Source organism: Neoarius graeffei, chromosome 21, assembly GCF_027579695.1.
Source record: "Neoarius graeffei isolate fNeoGra1 chromosome 21, fNeoGra1.pri, whole genome shotgun sequence".
Taxonomy (NCBI): domain Eukaryota; kingdom Metazoa; phylum Chordata; class Actinopteri; order Siluriformes; family Ariidae; genus Neoarius; species Neoarius graeffei.
The window spans coordinates 52311467-52332567 of record NC_083589.1 but is presented as its reverse complement, the minus strand read 5'-3'; the positions used below and the strand labels follow the sequence as shown (position 1 = coordinate 52332567).

General features: G+C 41.1%; 1 protein-coding gene across 1 annotated transcript in view; it reads left to right on the top strand.

The window, feature by feature from the left end:
* cped1 (cadherin-like and PC-esterase domain containing 1) overlaps positions 1-21101 on the top strand; it is a 208136-nt gene that overhangs the window by 57143 nt on the left and 129892 nt on the right. Inside the window, exons 4-6 of the mRNA XM_060903332.1 lie at positions 5600-5681; positions 17039-17123; positions 17240-17396. Coding sequence (XP_060759315.1) covers positions 5600-5681; positions 17039-17123; positions 17240-17396 — 324 coding nt within the window. The remainder of the gene's footprint in view (positions 1-5599; positions 5682-17038; positions 17124-17239; positions 17397-21101) is intronic.

Genomic DNA, 21101 nt, shown 5'->3' with positions numbered 1-21101 from the left:
GAAATCAGATCTAGCCAAGAGATTGGGAGTTAAAAAATATTTATAGAAGGCAGACCTCAGCATGGCTCGAACCCAGAGCTGAGAAAGAGCACTCCTTCATGCTGTGATCTCGGCTCCCTGTACAAATAAACTGTCCAAGTAAAGCTAACACACAGTTAACGTATCTTACCGTGCCACTGTAACCAAGCTGACGAGCCAATTATATCTTTTATAACATCCATGGACAACTGTTGTTTATTGGCTCAAGTATTAATGGACAGCAGATTCTCAGAACCCTGAGCGTGTCATTTCAAACCATATAATAATCTGTCTAGAAAAATAAATTGCTTAAAATAGCATAGGAACATCTCTATATCCATAAATAACCTAATATCACTAATAGCTAGCTGGCTAGTTAACACTCCGTACATGGCCTTGCTTTTTTTCCCCCACAGGTAGACACGTGACATTTCAGTATCTGATTCTAGACTTATCACATTCTCTCTTTTTTTAAATATATTTTTTGGGCTTTTTTCACCTTTATTGGATAGGACAGTGTAGAGACAGGAAATGAGCGGGAGAGGGATTGGGAAATGACCTCAGGTCGGAATCGAACCCGGTCCCCGGATTTATGGTATGGTGCCTTAGACCCCGTCCACACGTAGCCGGGTATCTGCTAAATCGAAGATATTTTTCTACGTTTTGGCCTGTCATCCACATGAAAACACATCAAAAACGAATATTTAAAAAAACTCCGGGCAAAGTGAAGATTTTTGAAAACTCCGTGTATGCCTTTTCGTGTAGACAGAGATAACCGGAGTTTTGCGTTTTAGAACGTCACAATCTGCGCCAAAAAAATGACAACAAATCTGCCCTGACGTCAAACGTGCGACCTTTGTTTACTGCAGAAGCCAGATTAAGCATGGACAAAGAGTAATGGATCGGAGTAGTGCCTTGAAAGCGTTAATTATTGTGCAGGTGCTATTTAAATGTTTAATTTTAGAAGCCCAACTACTGACAAGATTCCCAATCAACGTTTTCTTGCGTCTTTTGAAGTTTATACTCCAAAATTGCGTTTAGAAGCAATTCTGTCTCCGAGTCTGTCCAGACGAACGAGCTTGGCGCCATGTTTTATGTTTAGGCGGAAGTGACGCCAACAGAGGGCTATTCTGATGTGATTAGGGGGTAGGATTTGTGGAAATAATGCCATCTACAGGTTTGGAATGCTTATGAATGTGATTGAAAATGCAGATGTTCGGTTATGTGTGGAAGGGATTTTTTTCGAAGACGAGGTGGTGTGGATAAAACATTTTTATAAACGGAGGGGGGGAAAATGTTCGGTTTTAAAAATACCCGGCTACGTGTGTACATGGCCTAAGCCACCTGAGCCACGACACCCCGACTTATCGCATTCTCAGGAATAATTTGCTTCACAGTAGACAAACCTGTCTAAAAGTGTTCATGACTAACATTAGCTAGTTTTCTAAGTTAACTAACTAACTGCTACTAAACTAGATCACATTTATCAGATGGTATTTTTGTGGTTTATATATTTAACAGTAGTAAAACCTACCAAAATATGCAGTGACTAACTAACGTACCACCTTAGCTATCTTGCTAGCTAATTGCTAGTAAAATAGCCTGCATTTGTTACAGGTAGATACAAATGCCATTTCATTATCTAAGTCTTAATTTGCATTGTTATATTCTCACTGATTTATTTACCAGCAGTAGATAACACAATCTAACAATAACAGTTTAAAAAAAAAAGATTTTTGTAACTAGCATGGCGGCTACAATTATCAACAACACAATATCTTTTGGCCGTTGCAAAAGTAGAAAAGACTTTCAATATGTAAATTGTGAATGAATAGTTACTAAAACTTCTACTGGAAAAAAAAAGTCAATTCCTGATTACTAAGCATATCAGATCACGTGACACCGTTCCACAAGTATTGACACCTTTGTCCACAGTTATTGACACCGTTCCACAATTATTGATATCCATATGATTATTTATTTTTAAAAAATCGGTATGTGGTATTAAGTTAACAAAACATAGTTTTTATTTAAAATTTGTTTTACATCGACTTATATTTAGTACAAAATATCTTTTATATAAATATATTGATATTGGTGTTTACGTAAATGAGGAAGTAAGTCTAATGTTTGTAAAGAAATGAACTAATAATGTCTAACCTGCTTCAGAAAATATTTTTGTTCCACTTTCTAAGTATGTTCGTAGATCACATTTTGTTAATCATTCGTTGTTGTTTGTATTAATTTCTAGTTTTGTAGTTTACCAAAAAATGTCAACATGGAATTGACACTGTAACTGCATGAAAATCCCGGTCAAAGGTCACATGTCATTCCTCGAATCAAAATATAAAATCTCATCTCATCTCATTATCTCTAGCCGCTTTATCCTTCTACAGGGTCGCAGGCAAGCTGGAGCCTATCCCAGCTGACTATGGGCGAAAGGCGGGGTACACCCTGGACAAGTCGCCAGGTCATCACAGGGCTGACACATAGACACAGACAACCATTCACACTCACATTCACACCTACGGTCAATTTAGAGTCACCAGTTAACCTAACCTGCATGTCTTTGGACTGTGGGGGAAACCGGAGCACCCGGAGGAAACCCACGCGGACACAGGGAGAACATGCAAATTCCACACAGAAAGGCCCTCGCCGGCCCCGGGGCTCGAACCCGGACCTTCTTGCTGTGAGGCGACAGCGCTAACCACTACACCACCGTGCCGCCCAAAATATAAAATGTCTACTGATATTGTAATATGTGGTAGATATTTACAACAAACTGCAAAAAAAAAAAAATTCTGAATGGAATAGAAAAATCTGAATATTTCAAGCATGTAATTTTTTGTACGCTAGGAATTTAATTCCGGTCCAATTCTATTTATTGCAATAGGATTCCAAATACTCTATAAACAATCCATTCTGTTATGAATCAGAAAAAAATATTATAAATCACAGCCCTTTTTTTTTTAAAGTACTTCATCTACTTCAACAATGTTCCACAAAGATCGATCCATAACAGTTGTAAATGTCACTTAATCCCACAGGGTGTCGATAATAATGGACACCGGTGAAAGTGATCACTATTATCGACACCTCACGTGCGTGACTTCTCAAACGCGCGTTTAGATACAAAACAGTGACTGTCAAATGAAAGAGTAAGAAACAAAGTAGGTTTCGACAAGGAGATCATGAAATATCAGTGAATTTGATCAGTAAAAACATGTCCATGATCTTTCCACCGTGCTCACCTGCGATGATAATGTCCGAGTTTTCCTCAAATTACTGATCGTGCTAAATAAAATTCCATCTCAGGTAACGAGCTGTGTCATCAGATGACAAGATCAAAAGGTCTTACAGTTGATTAATTAAAGAGTAACAACTGTTGTAACTGAAACTCACCTTTGTAAAACTGTTTTTTATTGGTAAATCTGAAAAGGTGTCGATAATTGTAGCCACTGCTCTAATATTAGCTAGCATAGTCTTGACTAGCAATCTTAGTATGCAATTCCAAAGATAAGTTTCTGGGTATCACATCATCCTCTCACCTCTTGTGTTTAGAGGATTTGTGTTAATATGTGGTACTGTATTGACAAATTTAATGCAAACACCATTGTGTACTATACGTTCAGTAAGGAATAAAACACTATGTGGCATTTTGCTGTAGGGTGATAGTCAATAATAGGGTGGTATGATGTGTCCCAATGTCAAACTGTATAACGATCTCATCTCATTATCTCTAGCCGCTTTATCCTGTTCTACAGGGTCGCAGGCAAGCTGGAGCCAATCCCAGCTGACTATGGGCAAAAGGCGGGGTACACCCTGGACAAGTCGCCAGGTCATCACAGGGCTGACACATAGACACAGACAACCATTCACACTCACATTCACACCTACGGTCAATTTAGAGTCACCAGTTAACCTAACCTGCATGTCTTTGGACTGTGGAGGAAACCGGAGCACCCGGAGGAAACCCACGCAGACACAGGGAGAACATGCAAACTCTACACAGAAAGGCCCTCGCTGGCCACGGGGCTTGAACCCGGACCTTCTTGCTGTGAGGCGACAGCGCTAACCACTACACCACTGTGCCGCCCTGTATAACGATAAACAAGATGATTTTTTTTAGTCACAGCATAATTTTTATACATTTATAAGTCAAATTAATGTTGCACGAAGTCAAAAAAAAAAGAAAATTTAGTTCCTGTTACTGCTTGTATCACAGCTTTAAACAGTTATTCTCAGTTTTAAACAGTTGTTTTAGACAAAAAAAAAAATGCAGAGTTGTTGGTCCGAAGACTTCCCGTAGTAGGAAAATTGACTATTACAAAAGCACTTATTAAACTGTAGAGTTTAATTAGTCAGTGTAAAACAATACAAATTAGAACGAGCACATTAATACACCGATCAGCTGTAACATTAAACCCACTGACAGGTGAAGTCAATACTATTGATTATCTCATTATAGTGGCACCTGTCAAGCAGTGGGATATATTAGGCAGCAAGTGAACAGTCAGTTCTCGAAGTTGATGTGTTGGAAGCAGGAAAAATGGGCAAGTGTAAGGATCTGAGTGACTTTGACAAGGGACAAATTGTGATGGCTAGATGACTGGGTCTGAGCATCTCCAAAATGGCACATCTTGTGGGGTGTTCCTGGTATGCAGTGGTTAGTTCCTACCAAAAGTGGTCCAGTCCCACAGAAGAGCTTCTGTAGCACAAACTGCTGAACAAATTACAGCTGGCTAAAATAGAAAGGTGTCAGTATTAACTTTTTCAGCACTTTGTGCTACAGTAGCCCTTCTGTGGGATTGGACCATATGGGCTAGCCTTCGTGCCCCATCTGAATCAATGAGCCTTCAATACCCATGACCCTGTCGCCGGTTCACCGGTTATCCCACTGCCGAATATATTCCACCCTGTGACAGGCGCCATTGTAATGAGAGAATCACTGTAATTCACTTCACCTCTCAGTGGTCATAATATTATGGCTGATCGGTGTATAAACCTATAATTTGTATTACATCCAGCGCTATTGTCCAGGCTTTGCTGGATTGAAAAATATTCAATACCTTCTGACCAGGGCGGCACGGTGGTGTAGTGGTTAGCGCTGTCGCCTCACAGCAAGAAGGTCCGGGTTCGAGCCCCGGGGCCGGCGAGGGCCTTTCTGTGCGGAGTTTGCATGTTCTCCCCGTGTCCGCGTGGGTTTCCTCCGGGTGCTCTGGTTTCCCCCACAGTCCAAAGACATGCAGGTTAGGCTAACTGGTGACTCTAAATTGACCGTAGGTGTGGATGTGAGTGTGAATGGTTGTCTGTGTCTATGTGTCAGCCCTGTGATGACCTGGCGACTTGTCCAGGGTGTACCCCGCCTTTCGCCCATAGTCAGCTGGGATAGGCTCCAGCTTGCCTGCGACCCTGTAGAAGGATAAAGCGGCTAGAGATAATGAGATGAGATGAGACCTTCTGACCAATCAGATTTGAGAATTCAACACTGCTGTAGTATAATGGTATTTAAAACATTCAGCTGAGTGATTTTTATTTTTATTTTTTTTTATTTTGAAACAACGGTCCTGTCTCATCTTAGGTCAACATTATACCAGCGTTTCTTGGGGCTTTCATGGACATGGGTGGAGTCTGTCGATTTCTAATGGACAGCCGCTTGTCAGGTGGGTGAAAGTGTTTGAGTGTTTGATGTGACAGTGTCCAAATGCATTCAGGTATTGCTGATATGAAAAGTTTATATATCTGACATAAACCAGAGCGTCACTGATTTCAATATAAAAGAGGTGAAATTGTTTAAAGCTATCCTGCCTTTCAGATTTTTCAAGTGTAGGTCATAAAAAGAATTTCCCCCGACACCCAGTTATTTTTGTTTAGTGGACCAAAAGCTACTGAATTCAAATCACAGACTTCCAATTTTAGAAGGTTTTTTAAAAATAGAACAATTAATGAATTTAGAGCCACATGGCCCTAAATTCGTAGCCTGGCTAACGCGACTTCAAAGCTCTCCGAGTTCGGAACAGGCCCTCGTGTTGCGTCACGCTTAGGATGGGCGGGCCCAGGCTACTAAATTCGCTGCTATTTTTTCCTGCTTCACCATGACCCAATTCAAGATACTATGTCATGCATCACGTAGTGGGCTTTCCCTGTTTGTGCAAGGCATTGTGGGATACAAATTTGAAACAGGAGAGAAAAACGGAGGACGTGAGTGCGCGAATGAATCAGAATTAGAAATCAGAATCGGAAACACTTTATTGCCAGGTATGTGGACACACACGAGGAATTTGACTCCGGTTTCACTTAGCTCTCATAGTACAAAACAGATAAAAAGCGTATACACAAAACAAACAAACAAACAAAAAAAGAGGGGGTGCAATAGGTGCATAGTGCAAAGTAATCCAGGTAAGTCAAGTATGAAATAGATAAATAAATATAAAGTATACAGTGTGCACAGAATGACGGTATGAGTGTTCAGATATTTTACAAGTGATATTACTGATATGAGTCTGGATTTTAGCTGTTTATCACAGAAAGGATTTTCTGTTTTGGTGCAGTATGGTACATAGTGCAAAGATGAAATAGTAAATATAAATAAGTATAAATATAATATAAGTATCAGTGAGCACAGAATGACTGTATGAGTGTGCAGATATTTTGCAAGTGATATTATTGATATATGAATCTGGATTTTAGCTGTTCATCACAGAGACAGCCTGAGGGAAGAAACTATTCTTGTGTCTGGTTGTTTTTGCATACAGTGATCTATATCGCCTCCCTGAGGGGAGAAGTTCAAACATTTTGTGACCAGGGTGTGATGGGTCCGCAGAGATGTTACCTGCCCGTTTCCTGACTCTGGACAGGTATAGGTCTTGAATGGAGGGCAGGTTGACACCAATAATTTTCACTGCAGACCTTATTGTCCGTTGCAGTCTGTTCTTCTCCTGTATGGTGACCGATCCAAACCAAACAGTGATGGAAGAGCAAAGAACAGACTAAATGATGGCAGTGTAGAATTGTGTCAGCAGCTCCTTAGGCAGGTTGAGCTTCCTGAGTTGGCGCAGAAGGTACAACCTCTGCTTAGCCTTTTTGATGATAATGACTGTGTTGGTCTCCCACTTCAAGTCCCGAGAGATTGTGGAACCCAGAAACCTGAAGCTTTCAACAGCAGTCACAGTGTTGTTGGTGATGGTGATGGGCAGCAGAGTGGAGGGGGCTCCTCCTAAAGTCCACTGTCATCTCCACAGTTTTGAGCGTGTTCAGTTCCAGATTGTTCTGACCGCACCACCAGACCAGTCGTTCAACCTCCCATCTGTATGCAGACTCGTCACCGTCCCGGATGAGGCCGATGACCGTTGTATCGTCCGCAAATTTCAGGAGTTTAACAGACGGGTCTCTTGAGGTGCAATCGTTGGTATAAAGGGAGAAGAAACATGAAGGGGTATGAAACGTGAAAGACCGACTACAGTAACGGAAAGCGAAAAGAAAAGACGTTATGTTGTGAAGGAAAGGAAACGCAGGGCCAAGCTAATAAATATCGGCGGTCAGCGAGCACCTCAGTGTGATCAGCTGTTCGTTTAGTGACAGAATGATGGAACTGTCAGTGCACGGTCAAAGGTAAACCTGTAGATGGCAGTAATGCAACACTGGATGCTAGCTGCTGTAAAACCCAAAAGAAGAAGAAGCAGGTAAACCTGTGCATGCACATTGCTGGGTTTCACGTGACGTCACATCCGCCTCATTAGTTATTCAAAACTTTAGCTGGTGGTCTACCAAAGCTCAGTTGACAAAGCATTTGTACAGAGAAGGTGCATTGCTCACTTGCATGAAAAATGGCTTATGCTTGCGTTGTTTTAGGTTGTTCAAATCGATCAAACCGTAAAACAGATAAAAGTTTCTTCAGGGTTCCCAGTGAACTAATAAAAAAGGGTGAACGAACACAGGATTTCACAAAAAGACGTCGAGAAAGGTGGCTTTTGAACCTCTCACTGAGTTTGCAGTGATCGCTTGGTGAAAGGTTTGTATTTCCCTCTCAGCTATGTCCTTAGTGTTTTCCAAGTACTTTTCTTGCTATGTGTCGTTATTTTACGGTACTTTTTTAGTCACGAAGCGCTAAAGTCCCCAGCTGTTTCTTCGTTTAGTCCTCACTCCTCACAAAGTCCATACGTATGAAGGTCGCGACAAAATTCTTCCCCAGCCATGCAGTTACAATGCGCCGTGATCACTTCTCTGTCTTGTTTAACTAAGATCCAGGTCTTTAAAGGGGTTTCTGATGATCTTTGTGAACGATTTAGCTGAGAGATAAGAGCCAACACAAGTGAGAATCAAGCGAACTGTTGTTTGTTTACATTTCAACTCGCAGTGCTTCGTTGTAAAGACGCAAACGAAAAGCTTTAAAAAACATACTTACACGGGCAACAACAATACAGGATTCATTGGGCAGCGACTTGATACCGAGGTCCTTTACCCAGCCACATACAAAAAAGTTGTAGGCCTCCATACTTTTCCATGCTTTCATCTGTTTTGCGGTGTAGAAGGACGTCTGCAACACCAGATAGTTCGAGATGTCGGGGAACTCTACTGAAGGGTAGTTTTCAAGATCGTATGACAAATCCTTCTTTCCCAGACTGTAGGGGTCGATTCCATTGCACAAAGCAATCTTCTGAATATATCTAAAGTGAGCAGTGGCTTCTAGATTACGAGCGTACTCGGATAAGTTATCGCTAGTTGTTTGCACTACGGCAGTTGTTTAGACCACCAGCTATTTCACTTCCGGTAAAACCGCTAAGAAAAGTCATGCAACTGAATACTGGACTTCCTCTGTCTGCTTGACTGCACGAAGCGAGTGATTTTATGCACATTATTTGCTACGGAAACCCCTTAAAGAGCTTTTTTTTGTGATGTTGCAGAAATAAACATATATTACAATGACTAAATTTCAGAGGAAACTAAATTTTACTGATTTTATAAAATTGAAAGGCTGTGTAGCTTTAATGAAACAATCAAAATGCAATGAACTGATCTTGATTAGGAATAATATTTAGACTTTGTGAGTGTGTGTGTAGTGGAGTGTGTACCCGAGATCTGTGTTGAGTCTGTAATTACTGAGAAAGGTCAACATCTTAGATGATATTTACTCAGACGTCCTTGCCACAGTAACTATTTAAGAGGGTAAATATACAATTCCAGTGCCGTATAATCTTTATAATGGCCCATTGAAACTGTCTTATAATATACATCCATTATAAAGGGCTCATCTTTTTCGAAATAAGCAGAACAGCTTTAAAAAGCTGGCATTCAGGGAAGGTCTTTGAAGATCATGATGCCTATTAGTGTTTGATTCTTCGAGCTAATTAAGGCTATCGCTGCTGGATGAAGATAACTGCTTGTCCGTTTCAGGACAGTAGTGATTGATTTTGCTCCTTGGCCCGCAGCTGTATAGCTGTGCTATTCCTTGTGAAAGAGGGTTATTGTCTCCAGGTCTGAAACAATATTGTCTTTCCTCTTGGCATGCCTCCCACACAAATGATGGCCGATTGAGTCCTGGTTGTTTGAAGGGGCAGCTGGGAAAGGTTGTGTCCTTTTCATGATAACATCTGAAGGCAGTGAACATACACAAACACACACAAGATATCTGTTTAGTCACTGATTGGGCTGAAGTTACAGTGCTCTCACATCCAAGTGTTTCATGAAGATGTTTTTGGTTTTTCCATGAAACGGGGCCAATGTTTTTCTAAGGTTCTGGAGCGTAAAATATTTGAGTCAGTTTCATGTTTAGTGGTGTACTGTATGTGTAGTTTATATTGGTCATATATTAAAGCCTGGTTGTAAGTGGAGACAGCCTCTTTATGCTGAACATGGTGTGCTAGTGGAATAAACATTTAATACACATTCAGAGAGTGAAGTAAATTGCTGACGATGCATTTCTTATTCTCCTAAATACCTCATTTACACATCATCACCTACTTCCAGAAGCGGCAGAGCTAGCTCCATCTGTAGTTATAATAAATGTGTCTGACAAGTTGGGAACCAATGAGAGCAAAGCTACATTGAGTTAATTTTGTATTTATTATTTACAATCTCGGTTCTACATGTTCACGCTTACGCTCTGTGCATTTTCTCAGTTGCTCTAGCACATTTTTGTACATTTTTGCTCAACATATTCAGATCAAGGCTTTTGCTCAAGACATTGGTTCCCATTGGTTCCCGACTTTTACACCATGCATTATTATTATTATTTTCTGTTTAATTAACAATTATTCCGCAAAATCGAGTCGCACATGAGCTGACGAGGCGCATAATATAGCACCGAGTCGGCTATAAGCCATGTACGACGAGACTGAGTGGAATAACTGTTTTAGTCTATCCACATTCACTGGATTTTGAGAGACAGAGCATTTTTATTTTTAATTTTTGCAAATTAAATTATACCAAATGTCCGACAATAATCATTTCCACTTAGAACGTAAACAAACCGGCGAAATGACAGGAGCAATTTGTGAAAAATGCTCTGATGATAATTCTTGAAAAATACAAAAAGATACGTTCTTACCATCAAATACTTTCATTCCATATTTTGTTGCTTTTTTTGTATTTTGCGGGGTTTTGTTTTCGAGTAGAGTTTTTATTTCGTCCTCAGTTGGTTCGGCAATACGCGCCGCTATTTTGTTTTTCTCTACTCATGGTATATAAGCTGATAGCCTAGTAGTAGAGTAGCCAATCAGAGCACGCGATTGGTCATATCCAGTGAACGTGGCTATAATAATTTGTATTATACTTGATGAGGACTTCTTTGCATACATTATTGGCCAACCTTATGAACATTGGAAATGTTCTAGATGGGTGTTTTCACACTTTGACGAAATACTGTCGGCAATATTGTCTGGGCTTATTTCCATGCAGGAAGTGACTTGACAAATCGAAACAAATCCCTGTATTTGATATTGCAACCCCAGAACTGGATCAGTTTCACACATGACCCTGAAAATGAGCCCCAGACCCCTGTTGGACCAAAGGTACTGCTTCTAGGTTCTTGAGCAAACAAATTTTTGGTGCAAATAAACTCTGTTCTAGAAGAAAGTTAAAGTGTGAAAACTCTTTCCAGACCTAGGCTGCATTAGGCCTTTTGTCCTGTGCACCAGGGACGGAGTGATCAAGCAGCCAAAGAAGTGACAATGCCAACTAGTGTTGTAGTACTTGAGACCGGTCTCAAGGGCACTTTTTGAAGGTCTCTGTCTTGTCTTGGAATCGATTGTATTTTCACTCGGTCTTGTCTCAGTCTCAGGCAAAGAGGATTCAGGATTTTATTTTAAGACCGGTCAAGACCATAACTGTGGTTATTTCACTAAATTGCCTGCGCATTGTCTGATTTGTTTGTTAACATTGTTACTGTGATTGGATGTAAAATTTCCTGCTTCAAATACAACCAATAATGTGACTCATTGCTAATTTGTAAATTCTCTTCCTGTTAATGGCCGTCACCCCTCCCCCACCCTCCTTCACACACATTGGTCTGGTCCTGGTCTTGACTCGGTCTCGCCCTGCCTTGGTCTTGGTCTCGACTTGGTCTCAACCCCTCAATATCTTGGTCTTGTCTCAGTCTTGATACACTCTGGTCTTGGTCATGACTTGGTCTCAGTTTAGGTAGTCTTGATGTCAACACTCATGCCAACCAAAGGAACTTGAATGTCAGACAAACAACCCAGTGCAAAATCTTATGGAAGATAGCTTTACTGCAGTGTTTTAGACTTCACATTCAGCAACATGAGTTAACGTCCTGTCAAATAGAGATACATTCTATATACTCTCTTCACCCAGAAACCACAGACATCATTGCTGGTGATTTCAATCATTCTGTCTCTCTAAAAGACTCCCGAAACCAAACACTGAAGTTTAGGGTTCAGATCCAGCCAAGGGGAAGTTTTCATGCCAGCAAGGCTGCTAAAACAATTACAAACTGCAAATAGAAAACTATTTTCTCAATAACTTGGATCATGGAATTCAGACAATTACTGACTACAAGACCAAAATTAATAGTGTCCCAGCTGCTATGTTGCCTACTTCTGGATGACCTTTTATTCCCACTTTGAAATAATGTTGAATCAGCCAGTTACTCTTTCTGTCCAAGGATGAAGCGAGCAAATTCCTGACTAGAGCACACATGCACAAAGCTCTACTGGTCCAGATGTTACCATAGGATGTTTACTTAGAGTTTGTGCCTTTCAGTTGGCCATCATCTTTACTACGTGACCAACCCAGACTGCTTCATCTTTAACGCTACAGTTACCATCCTAGTGCCTAAAAAAATACACTACCACATAATAATAATAATAATAATAATAATAATAATAATAATAATAACCCGGCGGCACGGTGGTGTAGTGGTTAGTGCTGTCGCCTCACAGCAAGAAGGTCCGAGTTCGAGCCCCTTGGCCTTTCTGTGTGGAGTTTGCATGTTCTCCCCGTGTCCGCGTAGGTTTCCTCCGGGTGCTCCGGTTTCCCCCACAGTCCAAAGACATGCAGGTTAGGTTAACTGGTGACTCTAAATTGAGCGTAGGTGTGAATGTGAGTGTGAATGGTTGTCTGTGTCTATGTGTCAGCCCTGTGATGACCTGGCGACTTGTCCAGGGTGTACCCCGCCTTTCGCCCGTAGTCAGCTGGGATAGGCTCCAGCTTGCCTGCGACCCTGTAGGACAGGATAAAGCGGCTAGAGATAATGAGATGAGATAAGAACCCAGAAATAGAAGTGCCAGTGATGTTAGAATGGTGTGTGAGTTCTGGCTCTGACAGTTCCTCAAACACAGCATCATCACCTAAGTTTTTAATCAATCTCAGCTCGAGATGTGTATGGGACTTTTTTTTTTAATCCCCCTTATACAAATCTTATTTTTGTTAGCTCATTCTTATGATATTTTTTAATGAATTTAGTTCTCAAAAATTAGTTCTCAAAATATAAACAACCTAGTAGCCTAGTTTAAATCGCCATGACCCTGATCAGGCAGTGACTGGAATGAATGAATGAAAACTGCAAATACATTTTGTTGCATCCTGCAGGATTCCAGTCCTGCTGCACATCTCTAGTCACAACCAGATACGTTGTGAACTTCTTTATAAAAATAGATTAGCACAACTCGTATTCATATCTGTATTTGTATCTGTTTATAAAACATTATCTGCTCACTCTTAATAATCTAATGTATAATAAAGTATGGGTGGCACGGTGGTGCCGTGGTGAGCACTGTCAAGCAAGACCCTTACAGCAAGAAGGTTCTGGATTTGAGCCCAGTGACCGACGGGGGCCTTTCTGTGTGGAGTTTGCGTGTTCTGCCCGTGTCTGCGTGGGTTTCTTCCAGGTGCTCTGGTTTCCCCCACAGTCCAAAGGCATGCAGTTAGGTTAACTAGCTACTCTAAATTGCCCACAAGTGTGTGTGTGTGTGTGTGTGTGTGTGTGTGTGTGTGTGTGTGTGTGTGTGTGTGTGTGTGTGTGCAGAAAGGAACTGGCCACCCTACTGTTGCAATTCTGGCTAAGTCAACCAAACATGGTTTGCCTTAAGCCCGGATCGAGTCTGGCCATGATGACGACGATAATAAAGTATCTGTATTCAGTTACATTCCTAATGCACACCGGACCATCGTTGTTTTTTCTCATGAGCAAAGTAATCCAGAACTAATACACAACACTGACACATCCGAAGAAAAGACCATTTATGGAAGAATGCTGTTTAATAACTTCAACCCACCATTTAACCCACCATTTAACACCATTTTTCCTGCATAGCTAGTATTTAAACTCTGAACTCTAGGTCAAAACAACACACTCTGAAAAAGGATTTGAAACTTTATCACTAGCAGACCCCAGTCTGTTTAGCTAAGCGATTACACCTCATTCACACTCAGACTTAATGCATTGGCTCCACAAGAATGAATCCGCTCACCAATAATTTATATTCTGGATAACCATAGTTGGTCCCAAAACTGAATCAAATTCCATGATTAACTTTGCAGATGATATGACAGTCAGAGACCAAATTACTGCACTCTTACAATAAAGGATCCATCTACTAGCACCCTAAATGGTTATCCCTTAAGGTTTTCCATACAAGAGAGGTATTCCCTTTCAGAAAGGTATCCAAATAAAACCCTTTTGCTGTTCAAGGATGAAGTGAGGAAATTCCTGACTAGATTACATGTGCAGAAAGTCGCTGGTTCAGATGGTACCCTAGGATGCGTACTCAAAGTTTGGGCCATTCATTTGGCCACCATCTTTAGCATATGACCTAACCAGACTAACCCATTTAGAGAGCCTAGCCATCCAAAGAACCTTTGAGGGAGTAGAGTTAGAGTTATGCCAAGAATGTACACTCTTTAGAAACCAAAAATGAGATCTACACAGTGAAAAACATACTGACCAGCTGCATTGGGGTCTTCTATGGCATTTTCATTCTTATTGGCAAAAACAGCTCAATTCATCACTCACCCACCCAGACAGGACATCTACAATAAAAGATTTGTGAGGAAAGCCCAAAGTAAAATCTTAAATCACACACCTCAGTCAAGGCCTCGATGACCCCCTGCCATTTTCAATGCTGTACCAGAGCATCCCATCCCTGACTTCCAGGGAATTACAGGGACTTTTCCAGGAGAGAACCAGAGGCCTCAGACTTGGGGGTGCTGATATTCATCCCAGCTGCTTCACAATTCTTCTTCATAATCATCATCATCATCTACCCATTAGACCCACTGGTGCTTAGGGCAGCAACAAAGGAACTCCAACTCTGCCTGTCCTGGGCCATCATTGTCAGTGTCCCCAAGTGTGTTTGAGGGACTTCATTTCTGTCTCAGTTGTTCTCTGTCAGGTTGTCTTGGGCCTCCCTCATTTGCGCCATCCCTCTGGTGTCCAGTGAAGGGCTATTTTGATGTTTGAGTTTGTCTCCCTCCGCAACACACGTCCAAGCCATCTCCAGAGTCTCTTGGTTAATAATTGTGGCCATGTCCTCTTGCTTGCAGCAAAGTAGCAGGTCTTGGTTGGAAATATTCTTTGGCCAGAATATGTGGAGAATCTTGCAAAGACTTGTGGTGTGGAAGGACGACAACTTGGTCAGATCATACTCCATCATACACCAACAGTCCGACCCATACAGGAGTGTAGATCGGAAACAGCAACAGAAGAAAATCTGATTTACAATTCACAGAGACACATTTGAGTGTGAGTCTGGGGTCCAGTTCTAATGGTATCAAGAGAACAGCTTCTGGAAATAACAAGGATTTTATCTCTGTCCCCTTCCAAACTGGTCAGTTCTTGAGGACATTTTGATATTTGAGTTATGAAAAAAATTATAGTAATTTTCTTAATGTTATTCTTCCCCTCTGAATCTTGATCTATGCATATATGCAACTATAGTTTCTCATCTTTCAAGTTGTAATTACAAAGGCCAAGTTTGTTTAGAATTAATGTGGTTTTCAAAGCTCAGACTCTTGGTAGTCTAGGACCTGCCTTAGACATGTATGCACATAATTTAGAAGAGGATAGCTCAACTATTATAGGCTAATTTGACCCCAAGGAATAACTTGGGATGTGTGCCAAAATCGCTATCCGGCGTGAACAACCTGAAAATTACCAATCCAAGATGGCCGCCGGTATTACGGTATTATTATTGTGTTACTCTTCATGTTCCTGACCCTGATTTATCTCATCTCATCTCATTATCTCTAGCCGCTTTATCCTTCTACAGGGTCGCAGGCAAGCTGGAGCCTATCCCAGCTGACTACGGGCGAAAGGCGGGGTACACCCTGGACAAGTCGACAGGTCATCACAGGGCTGACACATAGACACAGACAACCATTCACACTCACATTCACACCTACGGTCAATTTAGAGTCACCAGTTAACCTAACCTGCATGTCTTTGGACTGTGGGGGAAACCGGAGCACCCGGAGGAAACCCACGCGGACACGGGGAGAACATGCAAACTCCGCACAGAAAGGCCCTCGCTGGCCACGGGGCTCGAACCCGGACCTTCTTGCTGTGAGGCGACAGCGCTAACCACTACACCACCGTGCCGCCCTACCCTGATTTATGTGACACATAAACAGTAATAATGTGATGTTAAAAGTTGTATTGTTGGCTGTTAAACATTTAGGCTCTCAAGATATTGCTGCCTACTAAAGTAATAAGTTTTGTTTTGTATTTTTCACTTTAAGTTAACATCCCATTGATCATAATAGTACGATTGAAAATACAATTTATTTATATTAATCAAATGCTTGCTTTCTTATACTCTCCTAAATTATGCGTATAGGACTCCCAATTCCATGATTTCATGTTTGAGGTAGGGTTATTCTGTTTGTCTCATATTTTCTGTGAAACTGCAATTTTGGCCAATTTTTGTTGTTGTTTTTTACCTTGCCCTTGACCATAGCTTGTTCCCTTTTCCTTCAATCATGAGAATGATGTCACTAATGGATTCCGCATACCCAAAAACCAATAAAATGAGGTATTGCACATACTTCTGTGGTGAATGGTTCAACAATGGATTTTTCAATATGGCTACCGGCAGCCATCTTGGATTGGTAATTTTCGGCCTGTTCGCCCCGGATAGCAATTTTGGCACACGTCCCAAGTTGTTCCTTGAGTTCAAATTAGCCTAGAACAGTTGAGTTATCCTCTCCTAAATTATATGCATACATGTCTAACCCAGGTCCTCTACTATGGGTTCTACTTCAATTTCTTTCTTTCTTTTTTTCTGAAATGATAAGTCAGTTGTTCCTACCTATGTAGAACCATTTAAAGGTCACTCCAAACAGGCAATCCAAATAATCCTTTTGGGTATGAAATGGAACGTTTTTTTTTTTTTTTTTTTTAGAATTGCATATGACTTAAATGTGTGTACTTTTAGGATGTATCATTCATAAAGGTGGTAATGGTTCTTCTTTTAGATCAGAAGTCTGTCAATATTTGAGAAATGGTACAATTGCTGATGCAGTGATAAACATTTTTAACTTATGTTCCTTTTTTTTCCATTTCCAGGCATGCCATTACCCATAATTCCATCTGCCTGCACCTCCTCCAGACCAGAAATGGGAGCAAGTCCTCATCACACTGACCATATCTGGTTAGATCCCTCATCTTTTAACAGAAGTTTTTTCAACAATGATGTTTTTTTTTTTAAATCATGTATTATTCCTTTTTTTGCAAAAACATTCCTATCTCTGCTCTTGTGTCTGTTAGGAGCCAAGCTGCCCAGCTAGGCTCCCCAGCTAATCAGGGTCTGGTAGCCTTTGTGAATGTATATGTCTTGGTCACATCAGCGACGCCCCTCACTGCATTCCTGCATCGTACAGGCTTGGTCAGGACTCATCTGGACAAACATGGTTATATTAGAAAGGTAAAGTAGTTTCCTTATCTGTTTAACCTGCCATCCTGCAATGTTATGCCAAGCGTTAAACAATAAAAATAAAATAAAAATAAGAAGAAGCCAGCAGAGATCTGAATGAAAAGCTATGTATCATTTCGTGATTTTAAATAGATTTTACGGGTGTTAGGTTGGGTATTATACACACGTATTATACTGTACGTTATACACTGAGTGCAGAATTATTAGGCAAGTGAGTATTTTGACCACAACATCCTTTTAATGCATGTTGTCCCACTCCAAGGTGTTTAGGCTTGAAAGCCTACTACCAATTAAGTATATCAGGTGCTGTGCATCTGTGTAATGAGAGGGGGTGTGGTCTAATGACATCAACACCCTATATCAGGTGTGCATAATTATTAGGCAACCTCTTTTCCTCTGGCAAAATGGGTCAGAAGAGAGATCTGACAGACTTTGAAAAGTATAAAATTGTGAGATGTCTTGCAGATGGATGCAGCACTCTTGAAATTGCGAAGATGTTGAAACGTGATCACCGAACAATCAAGCGTTTCATTGCAAATAGTCAACAGGGTCGAAAGAAGCGTGTGGGGGAAAAAAAAGGCGCAAAATAACTGCACATGATCTGCGGAAAATCAAGCGTGAAGCTAACAAGCAGCCATTAGCATCCAGTTCTGCCATATTCCAGAGTTGCAACATTCCTGGAGTGTCAAAGAGTACAAGGTGTGCAATACTGAGGGACATGGCCAAGGTAAGGAAGGCTGAAAAATGACCACCACTGAGTAAGGCACACAAGATAAAACGTCAAGACTGGGCCAAGAAATATCTTAAGACTGATTTTTCTAAGGTGCTGTGGTCTGATGAGATGAGAGTGACTCTTGATGGGCCAGATGGATGGGCCTGTGGCTGGATCAGTAATGGGCACAGAGCTCCACTCTGACTCGGACGCCAGCAAGGTGGAGGTGGAGTACTGCTATGGGCTGGTATCATCAAAGACGAGCTTGTTGGACCTTTTCGAGTTGAGGATGGACTCAAACTCAACTCCCAGACCTACTGCCAGTTCCTGGAAGAAACCTTCTTCAAGCAGTGGTATAGGAAAAAGTCAGCATCTTTCAAGAAGAACATGATTTTCATGCAGGATAACGCTCCATCTCATGCGTCCAAATACTCCACTGCGTGGCTAGCCAGTAAAGGTCTGAAAGGTGAAAAAAATAATGACATGGCCCCCTTGTTCACCTGACCTAAACCCCATAGAGAACCTGTGGTCCATTATAAAACGTGAGGTCTACAAAGAGGGAAAACAGTACACCTCTCTGAACAGCGTCTGGGAGGCCGTGGTTGCTGCTGCACACAATGTTGGTCGTGAACAGATAAAGAAATTGACAGAATCTATGGATGGAAGGCTTTTGAGTGTCCTCATGAAGAAGGGTGGCTATATTGGTCACTGATTTTGTTTTTGTTTTGTGTTTGAATGTCAGATATGTTTATTTGCAAATCTGGAGTTGTCATATCAGTGTACCTGGTGAAAATAAATAAGTGAAATGGCTACACATTTGGTTTTTATTAAGTTGCCTAATAATTCTGCACAGTGAAAGTTACCTGAACACATACATATTCTCCTAAAATGGCCAAAACTAAAAACACCCCACTCTAACTTCCATACATATTCAGCTTTGATATTTATGAGTCTTTTTGTTTGATTGAGAACATAGTTGTTGTTCAATAATAAAACTAATCCTCAAAAATACAACTTGCCTAATAATTCTGCACTCCGTGTACATCACATCAACATGCAGACTTAAATTTTAAATAATATTGGCTGGCGTTGAGTGGTATATCAGATATATTCCATTCAGCTAGCATGAAAGTAGTCAAAGATGAGTAGCTGAATGGAATATATCTGATATACCATGAAAAAATAACAACCAATATTATTATTATACATACACATTTGATGTAACAATTATAGATTTTATAAAAAGTTAAGAACAGGAGGATAACTTACCAATATTGAATGCTGATTCTGATCGAATGTGATTCAGTGTTCTGTCAAGCCAATGTACAATACAAAGTCAAAGTTCTAACAATAAAAATGGTACAAGTCCAAAAAGCCTGAACAACAACCCAACTTGCGTATATACAAGCTACATACAGGTTGACAGTTCAAGTTCAAAGTTACTTTTGGTTGTAGTTAATTGTTACATTGCAGTTGTTCAAAACAAAAGGGCTTTGCTGAGTGAAGTCCACGAGTGATGTCCTCTTGTAAAAGTCTCCGTCATTTTTCCTCACCTCTAAGTAGAACTTTGACAATATTTCCACTATTGCTCTCTTTTCCAGTTTTTCGATGTCTGTTGGTATGCTTTTCTCTTGTAAATATGTGTGAAGAATATCCAGTGAAGTTTTGGTAGCCTTTTGGGTGTTCAGTGCGTCTTTCTCTTTCAAAATTCTCTCTAAATCTTCCACTTTTAATGAAGTAAACCTCACGGTCATGTTTGTGTACAAACTGTCACAGTCACTTGCTAGTGCAGAAGTTTTACATCTCTGATGTGTCTCTTTTCCAGTTTTTCAATCTCTGTTGGTATGCTTTTCTCTTGTAAATATGTGTGAAGAATATATAATGAAGTTTTCATAGCCTTTCGGGTGTTCAGTGCATCTTTAGTTTCAGTTTTCAGTTTATTTATTTCGTGCTTAAACCAAGCACTGAATAACCCCGTCCTCTCTCTTTCCTGGCCAACAAAGAAATGATTGTGCGCATGCGCAGCAGAAATGTTTTGTCATTGGATCTTCGCATGAGCTCTGAAGTGTGACATCGTGTTGTCTTGACAACGTGCAATATTATAACAATATTGCACGCTCATTCTCCAATGGGGAGAGTGGCATAATACACGGAGGATAAGCGATATGATAACAATATTGCATGCCATCAATAAACCTGCTAGAAGGGAATAGAATACATCTTTTTATTTCATGGAAAAAGTGGCCCGTATGTATAATAATATGCATCATTATACATACAGGAAATCCAGCCACTGGGGGTGCATAAGCGTACTCTTGGCACCAGTCCCAAGCCCAGATAAATTGGAGAGGGTTGTGTCAGGAAGAAGAAAAGAAAGAAAGAAAGCACAACTTTATTCATCACACACTTGTGAAATTTCCTCTCTGCATTTAACCCATCTGAAGCAGTGAAGACACACATGCACACACACATACCCAGAGCAGTAGGCAGCCATGCTAACAGCGCCTGGGGAGCAGTTGGGAGTTAGGTGCCTCGCTCAAGGGCACCTCAGCCAAGGCCGTCCCATATTAACCTAACCGCATGTCTTTGGACTGTGGGGGAAACTGGAGCACCCGGAGGAAACCCACGCAGACACGGGGAGAACATGCAAACTCCACACAGAAAGGCCCTCACCGGCCGCTGGGTTCGAACCCAGAACCTTCTTGCTGTGAAGCGACTGTGCTAACCACTACACCACCATGCTGGAAGGACATCTGGTGTAAAACTGTGCCAAATCTAACATGCAGATTGAAAAGAGAAATACCATACTGGATCGGTCGAGGCCTGGCTTAACAATGGCCGCCTCCAGTACTGTTGGTCAACAGGGTGCCAGTGGAAAGTATGCTACTGTTGCGCCAAAAAGGAGAAGGAAAAAGAGAGGGGGGAGGCATGTTAGGAGAGAGCATGACAGATAGAAAGGAAGGAGCTTAGAATTGAGGGGAGGA